Source organism: Danio rerio, chromosome 3 (assembly GCF_052040795.2).
Source record: "Danio rerio strain M-AB ecotype USA chromosome 3, GRCz13ab, whole genome shotgun sequence".
Taxonomy (NCBI): domain Eukaryota; kingdom Metazoa; phylum Chordata; class Actinopteri; order Cypriniformes; family Danionidae; genus Danio; species Danio rerio.
Window position 1 is genome coordinate 63,805,001 of NC_141023.1, and position 22,206 is coordinate 63,827,206.

General features: G+C 43.2%; 1 protein-coding gene and 2 long non-coding RNA genes across 6 annotated transcripts in view; 1 reads left to right on the plus strand and 2 right to left on the minus strand.

Annotated features, from left to right (window-relative positions):
• The window catches only part of luc7l3 (LUC7-like 3 pre-mRNA splicing factor), an 18,342-nt gene extending 14,549 nt beyond the window's left edge, over window positions 1-3,793 (minus strand). For all 4 annotated transcript variants that reach the window (XR_015480041.1, XR_015480040.1, NM_001045319.2 and 1 more), the window contains 3 exon segments: window positions 3,593-3,793; window positions 929-995; window positions 809-848 (listed from right to left, as the gene is read on the minus strand). Coding sequence is in view for 2 of the 4 variants with exons in the window: in NM_001045319.2 (NP_001038784.2) it covers window positions 809-848; window positions 929-995; window positions 3,593-3,691 (206 nt within the window). In the remaining 2 variants the exon portion in view is untranslated.
• A 2,922-nt stretch (window positions 3,794-6,715) lies between these two features.
• On the plus strand, window positions 6,716-10,922 carry LOC101885199 (uncharacterized). The gene is made up of 2 exons (XR_015481395.1): window positions 6,716-8,925; window positions 10,502-10,922. It is a non-coding gene; the product is annotated as an uncharacterized LOC101885199 (long non-coding RNA).
• Window positions 10,923-21,700: 10,778 nt separating this feature from the next.
• Window positions 21,701-22,189, minus strand: LOC147846112 (uncharacterized). Its single transcript, XR_015481396.1, has 3 exons — window positions 22,080-22,189; window positions 21,917-21,998; window positions 21,701-21,823 (listed from the first exon to the last, which is right to left on the minus strand). It is a non-coding gene; the product is annotated as an uncharacterized LOC147846112 (long non-coding RNA).
• Window positions 22,190-22,206: the final 17 nt, after the last annotated feature.

Here is a 22,206-nt window from a genome sequence, read left to right on the forward strand (position 1 = left end):
ACAAACAAACAAGTACTAGAAGCAGAGAGCGGAAAAGGGTCAGCAAAAGACCTCGAGCTGGGAATCGAACTTTGGTCGCTGTTAACGCCATGGCGCTATATGTCAGTGCACTTAACCACTAGGCTATAGGCGCAGACATATTTATTAATAATATCTTAATAATTAACATAAATTTTATTGGAGAAAAATAAACAAATAAAAATGAAGAATTTTATGTGAATTTGAGGTGAAATCAGCTTAAAATAAAGTAATAAGAAAGACAAATTAATTTAAAATACATTTCAAAAATCTAATAAAAAAACCATTAAGACTTATAATACTTTTGAAGGGGGCAAAATATTCTTTATAACATCAATTCTTCCTGACTGATTTAATATTTTGTTTTGCACAATTTCATGATCATTTTACATGCAAATAATGTAGCTTTCACATCACATAAAATAAAAGAATTGAAGAATTAAGCGGATGAAAATTAATGAATGAGTTAAGACAAGAAAGCCTCTAAAGATTCTTCTAAAATGAGTGCTTTTCTCCCATGTGTAGACTCAGTATTTTTACATTTGTTGCGAAGAATAAATTAATTTAATTCCCTTTAAATTGAAATAACTGAACATAAACACGTGATGTTGAGAAAAATACTAGCTTAGAAGAAAAATTCAGATGGCACTTAGAGGTTTTTGCATCTGAAATCAGAATTTATGAAGAAACAAATAATAATAGTTCAGTAAAAGCCTTTATATTCGTTCTAATGTAATTTCTTCCAGACTGCTTAAAAACTGAAATGTGATCTGGACATATTCATACTTACAGCTTCCTTAAGTTTTCATCGTGGATTTTTTCACAAGGGCCTGAAAAATAATACGCTTTATTACAACGTGGACTGCAAAATTCAAACAAGATGTATTTTTATTTCAGAAGCTGTCCTTACCCAAGTCTGAGCGCGTGTTTGTGAACAGTTCAGCAGGACAGAAGCCGCACAGGTAATATTTGCAGACCTGGGAAAAAAAAAACACCAAAAGCTTGTAAATCCTAATGGATAGAGATAGATCTTCTCACAAACGTACATTTATACACTACCTGACAAAAGTTTTGTCTTTAATCTAAGTTTTAGAAACAATAAATATTACCTTGACTTCTACTTGATCATTTGGTATCAGAAGTGGCTTATATGAAAGGCAAAGTCCCCTAGATTATGCTTATTTTACCTAAATAAAAGATGATCATGCCTATGTTTTTTTAAATATTTGATTAAGACAGTAAGGTCTGACTTTGCTTAGACAAAACTCTTGTCACTGAACAGAAATAAATGTGCAGTATAGAATATAAAGTCAGGCTACAGTGGAGACAGAATGAATATTGTGTCTGACTCCCATGAGTTTGGAGGACTGCATCCATACATCTCTGAAATGACTCAGGAAACTCATTAATAGTCGTGTGGAATGGCAAAGAAAGCCTTTTTCAACAACACTTTTGTCAGATAGTACATCTATAGATGTAATAAAAACTAATAATGAACTTTTGGGCTTTGGCTTTTTGACCTCAAATGAACAAATTCCCACCAAAAACTCCAGACAGTGGGCATCTAATTGTAGTAATCAAGATGAACTATCGCTGTAATTAACTACAGCCCAGTAATAATGCAAAATAAACGTTTCATTGAGGAGCAAATTTTAAATCCATTTTATTTATTCATCGTCTCTTGTTATACTTAAACCCTTTTTAAAGCACTTCAATTTGAATTTACAATAATAATAAATATATCACTGTTAAAAACACAGACAACAATCAAGTCAGATTAAAAATAATTTAAAAAATAGCAATACCATTACAACAATATCTGGGTTTTATTTCATCTTGAAATGTGAGCAGTGCTGAACTTTTTAAATCACTATAGTTCTGTTTGTGGTTGTCAAGGACTTCGGAGTGACTAAAACAAAGAGCATAGAATCAGGTCATTCTAAGCTCTTTGACTGAAGCCAATGCTGTGCTGTTGCTAGGCTGCTCTGTGTTCATAGTAAAGTAATGTTACATAGTTCCTATGGTGTTTTAGGAGTCAAAAAGAGCCCATCACAGTCTTTGTGATATGATACTTCTTGTAATAAATAATAACATAAAATCCTTATTTTAAACTAAATATATAATTTATGTAATATAATTAGTAACAAGCAAATAAAAACGCATGAAAATGTATTTATGTATTGCTACATCAGCAACTTAAGGGCTATTTCCTGGCAAAACAAAAAAAAAATTACATGATAAAAACTAATTCGTATTACAAAAAAAGGTTACTTAGAAAAATATATGAAATATAAGTAGATAAAATTCACATAAAGATAAATTAAAAGTTAAATATGATTTTTCTGTTCAATTTTCGATAATTTTAAACATTTTCTGGTGGTACCTTTTTAAAAATGACCATCAAAGTATTTTCCTTAAAAAAAAGTTGTCCAATGGTATTAAAACTTCCACATTCCAACAAAATATGCTTTATGGTAAGAGCAGCCTGGCACTTAATGCATGAAAAAACCCAATTCAGTATTTGTATTTGCTCCTCAGTATGCTAATCAAATATGCAACACAGAATGTTATGCAACATATACGTTATAAAATGCATGTATATGAAAAAAATGGCAGTTTAAGTTAACTTTCAACAATTAGAAATTAGAATAACAAATACATGTGGCAGTATATTACATTAGACCAAAACAAAAATAGACCATATGTGTGATTAGTTCTTAGATAATAAACATTTAAAGAACAATATGGTAAACATAACATGTTGACCCGTTTTAACATGGTAAAAACAAGCATCTTGAATAATTAACCTATAGTTAGTTTTATATTCACACTTTTAGACTGTCTCAGCAATATATTTACAGAAAAGTATTAACTGCACTTTCTAATAAATAGTGAAATCAAATAAGCAGCAAGTGACTATCAAAGTACAACATTATTTACAGTCAATTAAATAGTGCTGATGTAGTTTTGAAGTCATACTTATAATTTCAGTATGAATATTCAAAGTACCAGGGTAAACAATATCGGGACACTGAACGAACCAACTTTACCTCATCTGAACGAGAGGAGGCATAGCAGAAACAATAGTTTCAATTGAACTAATTATGATTCTTTTATATTTTATGGTGGTCTAAATGACTCAGAATAATAAAGTATTTACACAAGCTGAGTTAACATTACTAATCACTGAACGTAACGTAGATGTAATTGTACACCTCTATGAGAGCCGAATGCTAAAAACAAACATCCAACAAATAAACACAAACGTAAAGTCTTAATATTTAGCAGTTATCTGCTGTACAATAACATAGACAGCATGAACAACACTTGAAGCAGATTAACATGAGGGCGGGACAGACGCCGCAGTCGCGTGTTCATCAACGAGACTTTAGCCTAGCATGCTAACTGAACCAAAACAAACCGGAGGACTAGCTAACCAGTTATCGCTCCGCGCTATACACACATAAACAAACATACGTCTATATTTGTTCATAAAGAGCTTTAGTGCTCCATTGAGTCATCTGTGTGTTAGAGAAATGATTCGCGGCTGCAGTTTAGCCGTCAGCTCACTTACAGACTCATCATCCCATCGGACATTACATCGCTTCTCATCCGGAGCCAAGTTCCGATCCCGGCCCATTAACTCATCCAGCAACTGTGCTGCAGAAAGCATCGTGGCTCGGCGTTATACCTGCTCCGCTACAAGATAATCGTATTATTCATTTACAGAATAACGCGTGCCGCGTCCCCGCTCTGATCCCATCAACAAAATGGCAGCTCAGCGAGGAGCGGATGTTACCCATAAGTCACCTCGAGGAGTAGCGGCGGAGAGAGTGCCGTCTGCTGTACGGGATGAAGAAGAGCGGGCCTAGATTATGCAGCAAATCCTACCCTGAGGTGCATCCTTACTACGTCCTAAAGTGTGTTTTGTTTTGTTTTTGTGGAGAAAAAGTACATACCTTCGAGTGTCCCTGCTGAAAAATCCAGCTTAAACTAGCCTAGGCTGGATGGCTGGTTTTAGCTGGTCAACCAGGCTGGTTTTAGAGGGGTTTTGGCCACTTCCAGGCTGGTTTCCAGCCATTTCCAGCCTGGTCTTAGGTGGTCAGGCTGGGACATGACCAGCTAAAACCTGCTTGACCAGCCTAGCCAAGCTGGGACTCCAGCCAAAACCAGCTATATCCAGCTTAAACCAGACTGGTCAAGCTGGTTTTAGCTGGATTTAGCTGGTCATTTTCCAGCCTGACCAGCTAAGACAAGTAAGTCATCATTAGTGTTGGGTGATAAGGCATTACAATTAACACTGGTAATGTAATAATATGACTTTGTAATAAATTTAATGAATGTTATATGGTGCGTTCTATTTTTTAAAAAAGTAGAAAATAAAAACCTGCAAGTTCTGAAAGAGATCAAGCCTCGGCTAGCAAAAGAAAAAGTAATAAAAATGTAAAGTAACAGATTACTTTCCATAAAGAGTAACTAAATAACGCAACTAGTTACTTTTGTTGGGAGTAACTCAGATTGTAATGCATTACTTTCAAAAGTAACTTTCCCCAACACTGCCTATCAATGATGTTATCATCCAATCAGAAAGCTGGAATGAGCACCTAGACTGGTTTTGGAGGGTGTTGACGAATGGCGGGACTCACAACTAGCCCAAAGCAATGCCACCTGCATCTCTAAGAGGTGAAATGTATAAAATAAAAGTTGATACAATGGGTTTATAATACCCCTGAGAAGAAAGTAGAAGTTGCTCCGAGCTCGGATCAAACCGGCGACCTTCCACATGGGAGTTGGTTGCTCTAACAAGGAAGCTAAAGACCATGGTCTCTAGCATATGTCACCAGAGCGCCTTAAGAGGTCTGAGGTTTACTTGCAAAGGAATTACTAGCTGGCCTATGATTAACTCACCCGGCACCAATGTAACCCTGCCAGTTCTATGCCACCCAACCTGCTCCAAGCTGGGATCAAACCTGCGACCTTCCGCATGGGAGTTGGTTGCACTAACAAGGAGGCTAAGGAGTGAGGTTTATCTGCACAGCACTCACTAGCTGGCCTCTGTTACACTAGCAGGCTGCTACATATTTTTTTATACCATGGATGGCAAACTTTGAGACCTGCAGGGATCCGGTGGCACTGCATGGTGTTAATTTAGTATTCATTATTAATTTACATTGAATTAGAATGTGCTGTTTTAATTTATGTAGAATATATTAAAATCTGGAAACAATGCATGGTTTAGCATATTAAAATTGATAGTCTGCCTAAAATTAAAAATTGACCAGAGATTCGCTCCTCTCTCTCTTCTGCTTTCACATGACGTTTGTATGATTTACATTTCAGAAAAGAGTTGAGCATGTGATATTTTATATGGTCATGCTGTGTACAAATAAACTTCATTAAGTCCTCATCATCATCAACGACTATAAAATAATCAGAAATTTTGAAAACTGTTTAATAATAATACTAACAAATGACAATGTACAAAATGTTGACTTCCCTGAAATATTTAAAGTCAAATAGTCAAATAAGTTTTACTCAGTGAAGCATGAAAACACCTGCAGAGTAGATGAAGAAACCAGAAAGTCATCTCGAAACAATGTGAGAGTGTTAAAAATAAAGAAACAAATATCGTGTTGGTGTGGGTTTCCTCTGGGTTTCCCCCACAGTCCAAAGACATGCGCTATAGGTGAATTGGGTAAGCTAAATGCCATGTCAGGCTAAACTTTGTTCATTTAAATATGAGAGCTTTTCTTAAGATGCAGATGCTTCAAGAACTATTGTAAGAGGATTCAAACATTTTAGGAAATATATTTGTACATTAGGTAAGGTCACAATTCATGCCATTAACTACTAGACTATTACCTGCCTATTATTAGGATATTACTTTACATAGCTATATATTATGATCTTAGTTTACATCCCTAAACTTACCTAATCCCAACTACTACCTTACTAACTTTTAATAAGCACATAAATAGAGGTTTATTGAGCTAATAGTCTTAATGGTTTGTTAACAGCATGAACTGTGACTTGAAATAAAGTGTCTCAAAATAAATCAGTAATTTTGACTATTGTCAAATATACACACATGCGACACACAGTGTCAGATATAAATATTAGAGATCTATTATAAACTTAATGTTTTGTAATGTTTTAAACATGGTCTCATCTGTGTATATTATATGTGTGTCACTAGCTGCGTCCCAAATCGCATACTTATGCACTATTCTATGCCAATTTGTAGTATAAATAGTGTAAGTAGTGCGTTCACACTGAAAACTCTAAAAATAATAAGTGCACTTTAAATACCCGGATGATGCACTCATTCAGCTGCTAAAATAAAGTGTGAAATGATGGACACTTCACGCACTCAACGTCCGCAGGTTTGCCTACTTTACGTAGCGGAAGGGGCGGAGCTATCGGACGCACATGCTGGATAACTTTATTTATTGTGGATGGTGAAAGCAAAATTTTCCTACGAGAGTGATTATAGCGCCTCCCGATGGTGAATGCGGTTATACTCACAGCAGGTATTATTTGATAGTTCAGTCGTTTATTTAACTGATTTGCCAACCGTCAAACATCATCAGCGAAAAGGTTTGAATTTCCGCTTAGTAGGAAAACATCAGTGTGCCATTTGGGACGACACTACATACATATACTATCCTGTTGAGTGTGTAAGTGCATAAGTACATAGTGCATGAGTGTATAGTGTATAGTGTGCCATTTGGGACGCAGCTACTGTGTGTAAATCGGCAGTTCCTCTTTTAATGCTGTGGGTTTTTGTACGGCTCTGTATCACTGTGTCCTTGGTGATTCAGCATACTGCTGACAGTAATAATCTCCTGCATCTTCAGGCTGGACATTTCTAATTTTGAGCATGAAGTTTGTTCCTGATTTCTCATCAGTGAATCTTTCAGAAACTCCAGACACTCTGCTATTAAGATAGTAAAACAGGAGTTTGTGTGTTTGTCCGGGTCTCTTCTGATACCAGACTAAACCGTTTGTTACAGCAGTACTGCTGGACCTGCAGTTGAGAGTGACGCTGCTTCCCACAGACACCAGATCCACTGACGGACTCTGAGTCAGAATAATCTCTGCAAAACAACCTGCAGCACAATAATATCAGTCAGACAGACAGACAGACACATGTGGAGGAGAACACTTGATGAATGTTGAGTCTCACCAGCAGCAGAGAGCAGGAGAGCGCAGATGATCAGAGCGTTTGCAGACATCTTAAAGACTCAAGACTGAAGAGCACAGAGAAGAGCTGCTGTCTGTCCGTCTGTCTTAAACACAGGGGTGGTGCACTTATTCAAACACACTTCCCTTCAGCTCACACACACTCATGTAAAACACAGTAAAACTGTACCGTAATAAAGTTGACTCAATTATAAATTGCACTTTCTGCAGAGCTTTAGTCGAATTAACTTAAATCAAGTCAGGTGCTGTACTTAAAAGTTGAGTCAACTTTTTCTGTTACAGAGTAAGTGTAATTAATTATATAAGGCTTTGTTTGAGGATCAGCTAATATTACTGTCATAAATATGTATTACATTGTAAACATTTCCCTGTAGTGTTTACAATAACTTACTGACAGCAGTTTGAGTATACTGTAAATCAAACTTACAGCACTGTAAAAGATGCAGGGTTTCACACAAACCCATTTGCTTAACATAACAAATTTAAGTGGATTTAGCATAAAATAATCATAATTTTGCCCAAAAAATCTTCAGAATTGTGTTTTTTCAGATCATTTTAAATAAGTGGTTTGAAAAAGCAGCAAAATATTTTGAGTGTGTATTAATATTTACAGTAACACCTATTTTGCTGTACATGTATTTACAGTATTTTACATCACTACTGTATAATATACTGTATTATTAGTCTTGTCATCTGTATTTATCACAGAAAAAGACAGGAACCGAACATGGATGCATAAAAATCGTTTATTGAAGAGGATGGCAGGAGAGAACTCAATGTAGATGCTTTGTAGGATGTAAAGGGACGACCAGATGAATCAGAGAGATTGAAGGTGAATTTGCAGAGAAGCCAGACACACAGATAGACGGATACGAGGGATCAATGATTACCAGAGAAGGGAGAAACCACAGTAAGGAGAAGAGACGCAGACACTGAAAATCATAGGGAATGAGAGAGATAAGTGAACTTGGAGAATTGTTCTAGACACTGATCGTGAGGAGAGTGCAGTACTATGAAGCAACAAGGCCAGACACTGAGTGAGGGTTGATGAGGGTATTGATGCTGCTGGAGTGATGAGCGGGAATGACGTGCAGCTGCAGGGCTGATTAGTGTTCAGGTGTCAGTGATTGTGGTGATTGAGAGTGGGGAGAGTCTGGCCTGGCTGTGACAGTAATATATTGTCAAACAATTAAACAATGTGTGCTTCATTAATCTGTTTACTGTAAAATAGCACAAATGGTAAATTACTGTAATTACTATGATTGGACAATTTAGCTTTTTCGATTCACAGCACATTAGAAGAGGATATTTCCCACAATGCAGCTGTAAAATACAGAAATACTGCTGTCCTACATATTACAATTAAATACCGTGTCATTTACACTAATCATTAACAGTGTCTGCTGAGGATCTCATGAACAATAAATATTCAGGATAGTGAGAGATGCCATTTATTTTCAGATTTATAAAAGCAGTGTGTGTTTTATTGAACTCTAATCATTAATAGTGTGTGTCAGTGTGAGCTGTTGTTGTGTTGATGCAGTGTGTGTTTTTATTGAACTGTGTCATTGTGAGCTGTTGTTGTGTTGATGCAGTGTGTGTGTGTGTGTCTGCTGAAGCGTTCAGAGGTTTTTGTTCAGCCGCTCCATTAGTTTGTATCACTGTGATACACTTTCGGCGGCGGCACCAGACTGGATGTTGGCAGTAAGTAAAACACTTTTAATGCAGTTCAGTCATGTTTTAAATTATTATTATAATTAATTACACTGTAAACTGCAGCTTTTACTTTGTGTTTGATTTCCATAGTTTATATTTTAAAGCCAAATTTAGTCCTGGAAACCTTCATCACCATCACTGATCTGAAAATGATCCTAACACCATATGAAAGCATTATTTTATTCTGCGCTATATTATGTACATCATGTTCTGATGGCTGTTTTTAAATACAATATACTGAATAAAAGATAGTTATATAGTTTATTATAGGTATTTCTAAACCCACTTTGAATTTATCATAATGAAAATATCATGATAGAGCAGCATTCAGTGAAGTGTAGCATCATCATTTAATTCAATTTACTGTATTATTTATATGAAATTCTTCATTTCTAAAACTGCAATACATCAATTATTACACTTGCTATAATCTGTCTTTATGAAATATATATTAATCTTCTCTTGAGGAACAACAGTTCACCTTAACAGACTTTAAAAGAAGAGAGAGCAGGTTATTATTATGCAAATTGTACATTTGAAATATTTTGCAGCTTAAATCACTTAAGAAGATCTTTAGTATATATTTATACAGAATTGATGGTTTTATTGTCTTGTGTTACTGTTATTGAATTATGGTAAAGTGTTACTGACTTACTAAAGCACATATGACCCTTTAACTTCTATAAAATCTTATAAATGATGTAATAAAATATATTAAGAACACGTTTTTGTTAAAGTTACATGTGGCAACTTAAAATTGAACTTTGAAAAACACAAAGTTATTATTATATAATGTATAAATTAAGGTAATGTATAATAAATATAGCATTTATGAATGTAATTAAATAATAATAAAGTTAATAATTATATTAAAGGCTCTTTACTTAAAAGAATAACAGTTAAACATGATTAAAAATGTGAAAAATTATATGTATATTAAAATCTCTTTTAAAATAAAAGCTACTACTAGAAGTCTATTAAATGCATTGAGAAACAAGTTTTTCAGTGTATAGAAGTGCCCTTTTGTTCATTGGTCTGCCATTTCAGTGAGACTTTCAGATTGTCAGAAATAATACAGGGCTTTAGTTAACTTTCAGGATTTACTGTGTCTTATAATGCTGTGTCTCTTTAGGTTATTGCTTTTATTGAGTCCCGTCCCGCCACTCACATCCAGTGTAGACAATGTGAAATATTAATACAACATTTGCACTATAATAATATCTATATATATTATTATATATTATATTATATTAGATATAATATAACACACACACACACACACACACACACACAGACTGCTGTTCATTCTTACACAAACCACAAAACTCTCCAAAGGCTCAGAGACACTTACAGCTTAAAGACATCAGCTGTTTCCATCCACCCATTTATATGTGTATTTTGGATTATTGCATGACAAATGCTTGATAGAAAAGCCAAGATGTGCATAACTTTTACGTATGATCACCTCTGAGTCTTGATGTGTGTGGATGTGTGGCAGGACTGATTCTGTCAGGTTGATCTGTATATATTAATGGAGTTGTCACTGCTCTTCTTCTTCTCTCAGGTGTCACTCCTCCTAAAGTGAGCCTCCTGCCGCCGTCCAGTGCAGAAATCTCCTTGAGCAAGAGGGCGACACTGGTTTGTGTGGCCAGCGAGGGCTTTCCGTCAGACTGGAAGCTGAGCTGGAAGGTGAACGGCCAGATCAGGTCTCAGGAGAGCAGTGCTGGGCTGATGCAGGAGAACGCTCTGTACAGCTGGAGCAGCAGCCTGACTCTCACTGAGGACCAGTGGATGACGGAGAGAGCATCTGTGAGCTGTGAGGCCACACGCAGCGGCCAGCCTACAGTCAGTGCACAGCTGACCAGAGATCAGTGCTCACAGTGAACCACTCGCTCGCTCCTCTGCTTCAGGCTTACGCTGATGATATCTATAATGTTATGATAATGGTTTATAATCTAAATAAAATGCTTTATATCGCCTCTTAATATGGCTGACTTCTTTTGTGTGATTTTTGCTTGAGAAAGAGTTTTAATCTGTTCATTATTTCCCATGATGCTCCAGTGATAATATATATTATTGCACATAGTATATTCCTCATTGATAAAGCATCAGCTTCTCTAATATTAAACTGTCACTGAATTGTCCTCATCATCAACACTTATGAAAGAATCTGAAGTGCTGAAAGCTGCTTTCATTACAGAAATGTCCACTTCCCTAAAATATTGAGTCAAATTAGATTCACTCAGTGAAGCATGAAAACACCTGCAGAGGAGATGAAGACACCAGAAAGTCATCTCCAAATGTAAGTTTCAGTATGTAATACCATTTTTATATTATTTAATACAACCAAAACTGAAATAAATTAAATATATTAATAATAAAAAAACACTGGTTTTCTATGTACTATACTTTAGAAACATGAAATATATCTAAATAAAACACACACATGCATATTCATAGCAAATGATTACTGATGACTGACGGATATTTCATGATGTTCTCTCTGCTTTACCTTTGAACCCAAAATAACAAAATAGCTTTGAGTAATGAACATAACTAATTTATATTAATAGAAAACCTGCAGTATCAGTGATTCAGTGTCCTGCAGTCTCAATCTGATAACACCTCAACATCTGTTTGCGGTTTCATGACATGAAATAAGTTTTGGAAACACTTTACAATAACAGTACATGAATAATGATGTACTAATTTGCAAAGGAACACGGCTTCATTATGAAATAAAGAGTTAAAGCATGCTCTAACCACAAACTAACTTTAACTAGAACATGAGGGGCGAGTTCATGTGTGAATATTGGCTACTTTAACACTTTAGCTTTAGCTAAATGCTAAATGTATTCATTACAAGTGAAGCCAACATGGCCTCATGACCTGTTTATGTATCTTTCATGACTTTACTTGGAGGGGCACATTATTATTAACTCATTTATAACAGCTCATGATCTTCTGTGTTTAAGCGTAACTGTTATTCACGTCCGTCTACTGCATGTTTACATTTAGAAACAGTAGAGAATTGTTTTGTCTATTCAAATTTACATTTTAAACACAGGACTAGTTAAGAATGAGATAATAATAATGTGTCGTTCCAAGTACAGTCATGACCAAGTGTGCCTCACACCTGCTTTTGAGTGACGCTCCGGACTGTTAGATCGCCCCCTGGGGGCTGGCTGCAGTACCACTCATAAACCCCACCGGCTCTGTGTTTATGAAGGAGACTTGAGCCCAAATAAAAAAGAATAATTACACTTGCAATAAAATATCTAGAAAGATGGTTTTGGTCAATAGAGGCACTGGTTGTCAGCTGATATAGGTGCAGATCTTCATTTTTGTAAACAGAATGTTTTTAGCCATTAATTTAATGCTATAAAAACGGGGCGTGTCATCGTGATTGATAGTTGTGATTGACAGCTTCTCTAAGCAGACCATTGGAGCTGTCACAACCAGCGATCGCTCCCCAGAGGATCGCTGGTTCTCACACGAACTCAGGACTTCATTTCCGCATTCCCCAGGACTACACATTCATACATGCACTGCTCCCAAACACGCACGCCTGCTCACTCATGTATCCTGATTGCAAGCACCAGCTGAGCCTTGTTCACAGACTGATTACATCCCATTCATAAGCCACCCTCTCACGCTACCAGTTTGCCGAGTCTTGTTCTCCCAGTAACATTACAACGCGTTTCCCTGTCTCGTTTCTCCGTGTTTCGATCTTAGCCTTGTATCCCAGTTATCCTGTTAAGCCGCCTGCCTTTTGACCTTCTGCCTGTTTATATCGACTACGATTCTGGACTGCCTGTATATACCTGTTTGCTCCTGATGACCATTGCTTGCCTGACTATTGAATAAACTGCATAGTGGATCTTACCTCCTGTGGTCTCCTGTCACTCCACCCCAGTCCTGGTAACAGAAGACTCGGCCAGAACATGGATCCAGCGGGTATTCAAATCATGCGCCTCCGTCAGGATGCCCGGTCAATTGAGGAGTACGTGGAGAAATTCATTGAACTTTCACATCTGACATCTATGAGTGAGTTATGTTTAATGATTTTCTTTCGCGGAGGACTTGCTGAACCACTGTACTCCTACATGCCACTGCACAATCCCCACTGGACACTGGCACAATTTATCGATCTGGCTCTCCAAATGAGTGGATCTTCGTTCACCATAGGAGAGGTGGACGAAAATCCAAATAATCTTTTGGGGGGGGGGGGCTGTAGAGAGCAAGACCCGCTGGCTACGGGGCTTGCGACCCATTGTCCAAAGCCAGCTCACAAGATGGCCGCTCCCAGTCAGCTAGATCACAAGATGGCTTCCTGTTCAAAGTCTGTTCCTGCTCCTGAAAGGCCAACTCCAGAGCTGCCATTCCCTCCAGTGCTGCCAGACCCTCCAGTGCTGCCAGACAGTCCTGTGTTGCCAGACCGTCCAGAGCTGCCAGACCCTCCAGAGCTGCCAGATCGTCCAGTGCTGCCAGATCCTCTAGAGCTGCCACCGCCAGAGCTGCCACCGCCAGAGCTGCCACCGCCAGAGCTGCCACCGCCAGAGCTGCCGCAACCAACGCCTCAGTCAGAGCCAGAGCCGACGCCGCAGCCAGCGCCTCAGCCAGAGCCTACGCCGCAGCCAGCGCCTCAGCCAGAGCCGACGCCGCAGCCAGCGCCTCAGACAGAGCCTACGCCGCAGCCAGCGCCTCAGCCAGAGCCGACGCCGCAGTCAGCGCCTCAGACAGAGCCTACGCCGCAGCCAGCGCCTCAGCCAGAGCCGACACCGCTGCAAACGCCTCAGCCAGAGCCGACGCCGCCGCCTGAGCTTCCCGAGTGGTCGTCGCCGCCGCCGCCTGAGCTTCCCGAGTGGTTGCCGCCGCCGCCTGAGCTTCCCGAGTGGTCGCCGCCGCCGCCTGAGCTTCCCGAGTGGTCGCCGCCGCCGCCTGAGCTTCCCGAGTGGTCGCCGCCGCCGCCTGAGCTTCCCGAGTGGCCGCGGTCGCCGCCTGAGCTTCCCGAGTGTCCGCCGCTGCCGGAGCTACCAGAACGGCCACAGCTCCTCGCCCTGTCGGCGCCATCCAGACTCCTCGCCCTGTCGGCGCCATCCAGACTCCTCGTCCTGTCGGCGCCATCCAGACAACTCGCCCTGCCGGCTCCCTTCAAGCCTCCAGCCCTGCCAGCTCCTCGCAGGACTCCAGGTCCTTCGCTGCCACGCGATCCAGGACCACTGCAGCTCCACTCTCCGGGTCTTCCGCAGCTCCAGTCTCCAGGCCCTCCGCAGCTCCACGCCCCAGGTACGCCCCAGCTGCATGGTCCTGGCCCTCCATCCCTCCCCCTGTTCTGCCTCCGCTCCGCCTCCCGCCTGAACAGTAAGTGGAGTGTCTGGAATCCACTCCTAGAGGGGGGGCTATGTCACAACCAGCGATCGCTCCCCAGAGGATCGCTGGTTCTCACACGAACTCAGGACTTCATTTCCGCATTCCCCAGGACTACACATTCATACATGCACTGCTCCCAAACACGCACGCCTGCTCACTCATGTATCCTGATTGCAAGCACCAGCTGAGCCTTGTTCACAGACTGATTACATCCCATTCATAAGCCACCCTCTCACGCTACCAGTTTGCCGAGTCTTGTTCTCCCAGTAACATTACAACGCGTTTCCCTGTCTCGTTTCTCCGTGTTTCGATCTTAGCCTTGTATCCCAGTTATCCTGTTAAGCCGCCTGCCTTTTGACCTTCTGCCTGTTTATATCGACTACGATTCTGGACTGCCTGTATATACCTGTTTGCTCCTGATGACCATTGCTTGCCTGACTATTGAATAAACTGCATAGTGGATCTTACCTCCTGTGGTCTCCTGTCACTCCACCCCAGTCCTGGTAACAGAAGACTCGGCCAGAACATGGATCCAGCGGGTATTCAAATCATGCGCCTCCGTCAGGATGCCCGGTCAATTGAGGAGTACGTGGAGAAATTCATTGAACTTTCACATCTGACATCTATGAGTGAGTTATGTTTAATGATTTTCTTTCGCGGAGGACTTGCTGAACCACTGTACTCCTACATGCCACTGCACAATCCCCACTGGACACTGGCACAATTTATCGATCTGGCTCTCCAAATGAGTGGATCTTCGTTCACCATAGGAGAGGTGGACGAAAATCCAAATAATCTTTTGGGGGGGGGGGGCTGTAGAGAGCAAGACCCGCTGGCTACGGGGCTTGCGACCCATTGTCCAAAGCCAGCTCACAAGATGGCCGCTCCCAGTCAGCTAGATCACAAGATGGCTTCCTGTTCAAAGTCTGTTCCTGCTCCTGAAAGGCCAACTCCAGAGCTGCCATTCCCTCCAGTGCTGCCAGACCCTCCAGTGCTGCCAGACAGTCCTGTGTTGCCAGACCGTCCAGAGCTGCCAGACCCTCCAGAGCTGCCAGATCGTCCAGTGCTGCCAGATCCTCTAGAGCTGCCACCGCCAGAGCTGCCACCGCCAGAGCTGCCACCGCCAGAGCTGCCGCAACCAACGCCTCAGTCAGAGCCAGAGCCGACGCCGCAGCCAGCGCCTCAGCCAGAGCCTACGCCGCAGCCAGCGCCTCAGCCAGAGCCGACGCCGCAGCCAGCGCCTCAGACAGAGCCTACGCCGCAGCCAGCGCCTCAGCCAGAGCCGACGCCGCAGTCAGCGCCTCAGACAGAGCCTACGCCGCAGCCAGCGCCTCAGCCAGAGCCGACACCGCTGCAAACGCCTCAGCCAGAGCCGACGCCGCCGCCTGAGCTTCCCGAGTGGTCGTCGCCGCCGCCGCCTGAGCTTCCCGAGTGGTTGCCGCCGCCGCCTGAGCTTCCCGAGTGGTCGCCGCCGCCGCCTGAGCTTCCCGAGTGGTCGCCGCCGCCGCCTGAGCTTCCCGAGTGGTCGCCGCCGCCGCCTGAGCTTCCCGAGTGGCCGCGGTCGCCGCCTGAGCTTCCCGAGTGTCCGCCGCTGCCGGAGCTACCAGAACGGCCACAGCTCCTCGCCCTGTCGGCGCCATCCAGACTCCTCGCCCTGTCGGCGCCATCCAGACTCCTCGTCCTGTCGGCGCCATCCAGACAACTCGCCCTGCCGGCTCCCTTCAAGCCTCCAGCCCTGCCAGCTCCTCGCAGGACTCCAGGTCCTTCGCTGCCACGCGATCCAGGACCACTGCAGCTCCACTCTCCGGGTCTTCCGCAGCTCCAGTCTCCAGGCCCTCCGCAGCTCCACGCCCCAGGTACGCCCCAGCTGCATGGTCCTGGCCCTCCATCCCTCCCCCTGTTCTGCCTCCGCTCCGCCTCCCGCCTGAACAGTAAGTGGAGTGTCTGGAATCCACTCCTAGAGGGGGGGCTATGTCACAACCAGCGATCGCTCCCCAGAGGATCGCTGGTTCTCACACGAACTCAGGACTTCATTTCCGCATTCCCCAGGACTACACATTCATACATGCACTGCTCCCAAACACGCACGCCTGCTCACTCATGTATCCTGATTGCAAGCACCAGCTGAGCCTTGTTCACAGACTGATTACATCCCATTCATAAGCCACCCTCTCACGCTACCAGTTTGCCGAGTCTTGTTCTCCCAGTAACATTACAACGCGTTTCCCTGTCTCGTTTCTCCGTGTTTCGATCTTAGCCTTGTATCCCAGTTATCCTGTTAAGCCGCCTGCCTTTTGACCTTCTGCCTGTTTATATCGACTACGATTCTGGACTGCCTGTATATACCTGTTTGCTCCTGATGACCATTGCTTGCCTGACTATTGAATAAACTGCATAGTGGATCTTACCTCCTGTGGTCTCCTGTCACTCCACCCCAGTCCTGGTAACAGAAGACTCGGCCAGAACATGGATCCAGCGGGTATTCAAATCATGCGCCTCCGTCAGGATGCCCGGTCAATTGAGGAGTACGTGGAGAAATTCATTGAACTTTCACATCTGACATCTATGAGTGAGTTATGTTTAATGATTTTCTTTCGCGGAGGACTTGCTGAACCACTGTACTCCTACATGCCACTGCACAATCCCCACTGGACACTGGCACAATTTATCGATCTGGCTCTCCAAATGAGTGGATCTTCGTTCACCATAGGAGAGGTGGACGAAAATCCAAATAATCTTTTGGGGGGGGGGGGGCTGTAGAGAGCAAGACCCGCTGGCTACGGGGCTTGCGACCCATTGTCCAAAGCCAGCTCACAAGATGGCCGCTCCCAGTCAGCTAGATCACAAGATGGCTTCCTGTTCAAAGTCTGTTCCTGCTCCTGAAAGGCCAACTCCAGAGCTGCCATTCCCTCCAGTGCTGCCAGACCCTCCAGTGCTGCCAGACAGTCCTGTGTTGCCAGACCGTCCAGAGCTGCCAGACCCTCCAGAGCTGCCAGATCGTCCAGTGCTGCCAGATCCTCTAGAGCTGCCACCGCCAGAGCTGCCACCGCCAGAGCTGCCACCGCCAGAGCTGCCACCGCCAGAGCTGCCGCAACCAACGCCTCAGTCAGAGCCAGAGCCGACGCCGCAGCCAGCGCCTCAGCCAGAGCCTACGCCGCAGCCAGCGCCTCAGCCAGAGCCGACGCCGCAGCCAGCGCCTCAGACAGAGCCTACGCCGCAGCCAGCGCCTCAGCCAGAGCCGACGCCGCAGTCAGCGCCTCAGACAGAGCCTACGCCGCAGCCAGCGCCTCAGCCAGAGCCGACACCGCTGCAAACGCCTCAGCCAGAGCCGACGCCGCCGCCTGAGCTTCCCGAGTGGTCGTCGCCGCCGCCGCCTGAGCTTCCCGAGTGGTTGCCGCCGCCGCCTGAGCTTCCCGAGTGGTCGCCGCCGCCGCCTGAGCTTCCCGAGTGGTCGCCGCCGCCGCCTGAGCTTCCCGAGTGGTCGCCGCCGCCGCCTGAGCTTCCCGAGTGGCCGCGGTCGCCGCCTGAGCTTCCCGAGTGTCCGCCGCTGCCGGAGCTACCAGAACGGCCACAGCTCCTCGCCCTGTCGGCGCCATCCAGACTCCTCGCCCTGTCGGCGCCATCCAGACTCCTCGTCCTGTCGGCGCCATCCAGACAACTCGCCCTGCCGGCTCCCTTCAAGCCTCCAGCCCTGCCAGCTCCTCGCAGGACTCCAGGTCCTTCGCTGCCACGCGATCCAGGACCACTGCAGCTCCACTCTCCGGGTCTTCCGCAGCTCCAGTCTCCAGGCCCTCCGCAGCTCCACGCCCCAGGTACGCCCCAGCTGCATGGTCCTGGCCCTCCATCCCTCCCCCTGTTCTGCCTCCGCTCCGCCTCCCGCCTGAACAGTAAGTGGAGTGTCTGGAATCCACTCCTAGAGGGGGGGCTATGTCACAACCAGCGATCGCTCCCCAGAGGATCGCTGGTTCTCACACGAACTCAGGACTTCATTTCCGCATTCCCCAGGACTACACATTCATACATGCACTGCTCCCAAACACGCACGCCTGCTCACTCATGTATCCTGATTGCAAGCACCAGCTGAGCCTTGTTCACAGACTGATTACATCCCATTCATAAGCCACCCTCTCACGCTACCAGTTTGCCGAGTCTTGTTCTCCCAGTAACATTACAACGCGTTTCCCTGTCTCGTTTCTCCGTGTTTCGATCTTAGCCTTGTATCCCAGTTATCCTGTTAAGCCGCCTGCCTTTTGACCTTCTGCCTTCTGCGTTTATATCGACTACGATTCTGGACTGCCTGTATATACCTGTTTGCTCCTGATGACCATTGCTTGCCTGACTATTGAATAAACTGCATAGTGGATCTTACCTCCTGTGGTCTCCTGTCACGCCACCCCAGTCCTGGTAACAGGAGCTTTGGGAGGAGACTGAAGTCTCAATGTTTGATTTCTGTGTAATTTAACCATGATACAATGAGTTGTTCAGCAGTAAACTATACAATTGTACCTAATTTTACTGCAGTTATACTTCTATATAGAGAGGCCAGGAGGGGGCGCTCAATCAATCAATTAATCAGGCCTTTATTTGTCACATACACTTCCGTATAGTGAAATTGAAATCCGTATAGCCTTTATTTGTCACATACACTCCAACCCCCCCCCCCCCCCCCCCCCAACGATCATACACAAACAATTTTCAGGGGAAGACAGGTCACAGGAGGTAGCATTTAGAAAAAGGACGTAAGATACATTTCAGATGAGGGAAGTGAAAAAAATCCCTCTCACCTTGCTCTTGAATTAAAGCAGTGTGGGATCAGGAAAAAAGAAAGCCCCAGCAGACAAGCACATAAACACAGACGTAGACATAACATCGCAACAGGGGATGGGAACAGGGGATGTGGATATAGTCCGATGAGAACGGGCAGCCATCTGGTCCTACAGCTAAAGAGCGCTGGTCACAGACCCGCCTACCCCCTCCAGTGGGTGAAAGCACACGAAGGCGTGGGATGAGGGGATAGGTAGTAATTGTCTATCTGTAGCTGTGTATGTGTGTGTGTAAGCCTGTAGAGTCTAAAAGATGTCATTGACAGGGAGCAGGAATTTCAGAGCGTCAGATGCCCCAGTAAAGTGAAGGGGACACTATACTGTCAGTGGGCGCCGTCTTTCGGATGAGACGCTAAACCAAAGTTCTGACTCTCTGTGGTCATTAAAAAAAATCCCATGAGACTTTTCGTAAAGAGTAGGGGTGTAACCCCGGTGTCCTGGCCAAAGTGTCTCAATTGGCCTTTAAGATCATGACCTGAATCCCCATTCACTGAATTGGCTCTATCATTGTCTCTCTATTCCACATTTGTCCTGTGGCTGCCGTCACATCATGCAAGTGGATGGGTGTATGGCCATGCACGATAATTGTGCTATATGAATACTAGGGATGGGAAGATTAACCGATATGTATCGATACGCGGTCATGCGCGTGCACGATGCGAGTGCATTGGTAGAGCAGCAGAGGATGAATGAAATTTTGGAAGCAAATCGAGATGCATCAGTTTTTGCGAGATACAGCTTATATTTTTAATATAGAATGTATTTTTTATTTATTAACAAGTGTTGTCAACCTGTTTTTGGCGCATAATTTAATTGACCTACATAAAGTAAGCTTTAGCAACGGATTTGCGGATGTGTACACTTACACTACAACTCAGTGTATCAGGTGTGCGGATAAAGCTAGTGGTGCGCCCTCAGAAAGCGCGAGAAGCAAAACAAACATTTTATTCCTCACTGAGTTTTAAATCTAAAGTATTGCAACATTATGGATTTTGCAAAAAGGATGGATGACTTGACAGGACAGATGCAATTTGCAAAATGTGCCGCACATCTGTAAAATACACGGGCAGTACGACTAATCTGAAATCTCACTTGAAGCGGCGCCACGGTGTTGTTGGAAGCATCTTCCAGTGTTCCTGCATCCCCGGCTTTTGCACTGCTTCAACCAGCTCCAAAAGTGGTGAGAACAGCATTGAAAGTTGTTTCCATGCGCAACAGTTTTGTGCGCTCTACGCCAATAACGAATGCTATTGCATTGTTCATCTGCAAAGATATTCAGCCTAGTGTCACGGAGAACGAAGGTTTTAAACACCTCCTCCTGTTTTTTTTATTTATTTATATTTTTATTAGCCTGTTGTTTACAGTGATAGTGATGTTTCAAAGCAGCATAACACTGCTAGTTCACCACCTTAAGTTTTGAATATTCAGTGGCACAAAATATCTTTGTAAAACTTGTTTTCATAGTTGAAAAGTTAAATCACAATTCTTGTTGTGCAATGCTAAATTTATTTATGTTGAAAGAGTGCAAATATATGTATTTTTAATATTTATTGCACTTATACATTCTGTTTATCTTGAAAATACTTAAATAATATGTGCTATATGTTCTAAAATGGCCCTCTACTGTAAACTGACACTCTGGCTCTGAGAGAAAAGCCAGTTTGTAAAAAAAGTCTTGGTTTTGCTTGGTTAATAAATAATCAAACTCATTCAATGGCACGGCATCCTTTTTCACATAATCTCATAAACTTGATCTAATTAGTTAGTGCTGAATTATCGCATCGTATCGTGATATGGGTGTGAATCGTATCGTGTTGCATCGCACTATGTCACAAATGTATCGCTAATATATCGGATCGTATTCTTTGTATCGAGATGCGTATCGGATCGGCATTATAACTTAGATGCCCAACCCTAATGAATACACATTACAATACATTACATTCTATATAGTGCTGTTGTACTGCAATTTTACTTCAGTTTACTGCAGTTATTTTTTGTAAGGGCTGGGGCAGGCTCTGGAGCAGAATCCTGGTCTAACACAGAAACACAGACACCTCAGTGCTTCATCTTTAGTTTCCAGCAAATCTCTTTCTTATTCTAAATAAGAATATTTAGAGAATACTATATTAATACTATATGATATAATTTTAAGACAACAGGTTTTACTTTTTCTGTGTAAAGTCAACTAATCACTTTTTAAAGTGCAGAAATTAAGTTTGATTTATTTACTGTAGGAAATACAATATATCTTCATGGATCATGATCTTTACTTGATTGTTTCAAACGATGTTTGGTATAAATCAGTAAATTTAATCATTTTGATTCATACAACATATTTGCTGGCTAATTGTGAAAAATAAAGATCTATTATGATGTTAATGTTTAGTGAATGCAGCGTTAGATTCTTAAGAACTGTCTCAGAGTTTTAAACACTGATCTGATCAGTTTATTATTGCATGTGTGTGTGTGTGTGTGTGTGTGTGTGTGTGTACATTTGTGTGTAAATCAGCAGTTCCTCTTTTACTGCTGAGGGTTTTTGTACGGCTCTGTATCACTGTGCTCATGGCCATTCACGACCCTGCTGACAGTAATAATCTCCTGCATCTTCAGGCTGGATGTCTCTAATTTTGAGCATGAAGTTTGTTCCTGATCTCTCATCAGTGAATCTGTCAGAAACTCCAGACACTCTGTTACCAAGATAGTAGAACAGGAGTTTGTGTGTTTGTCCGGGTCTCTTCTGATACCAGGCTAAATATTTTGTCAAAGAAGAACTGCTGGACCTGCAGTTGAGAGTGACGCTGCTTCCCACAGACACCAGATCCACTGACGGACTCTGAGTCAGGATAATCTCTGCAAAACAACCTGCAGCACAATAATATCAGTCAGACAGACAGACAGACAGACACATGTGGAGGAGAACACTTGATGAATGTTGAGTCTCACCAGCAGCAGAGAGCAGGAGAGCGCAGATGATCAGAGAGTTTGCAGACATCTTAAAGACTCAAGACTGAAGAGCACAGAGAAGAGCTGCTGTCTGTCCGTCTGTCTTAAACACAGGGGTGGTGCACTT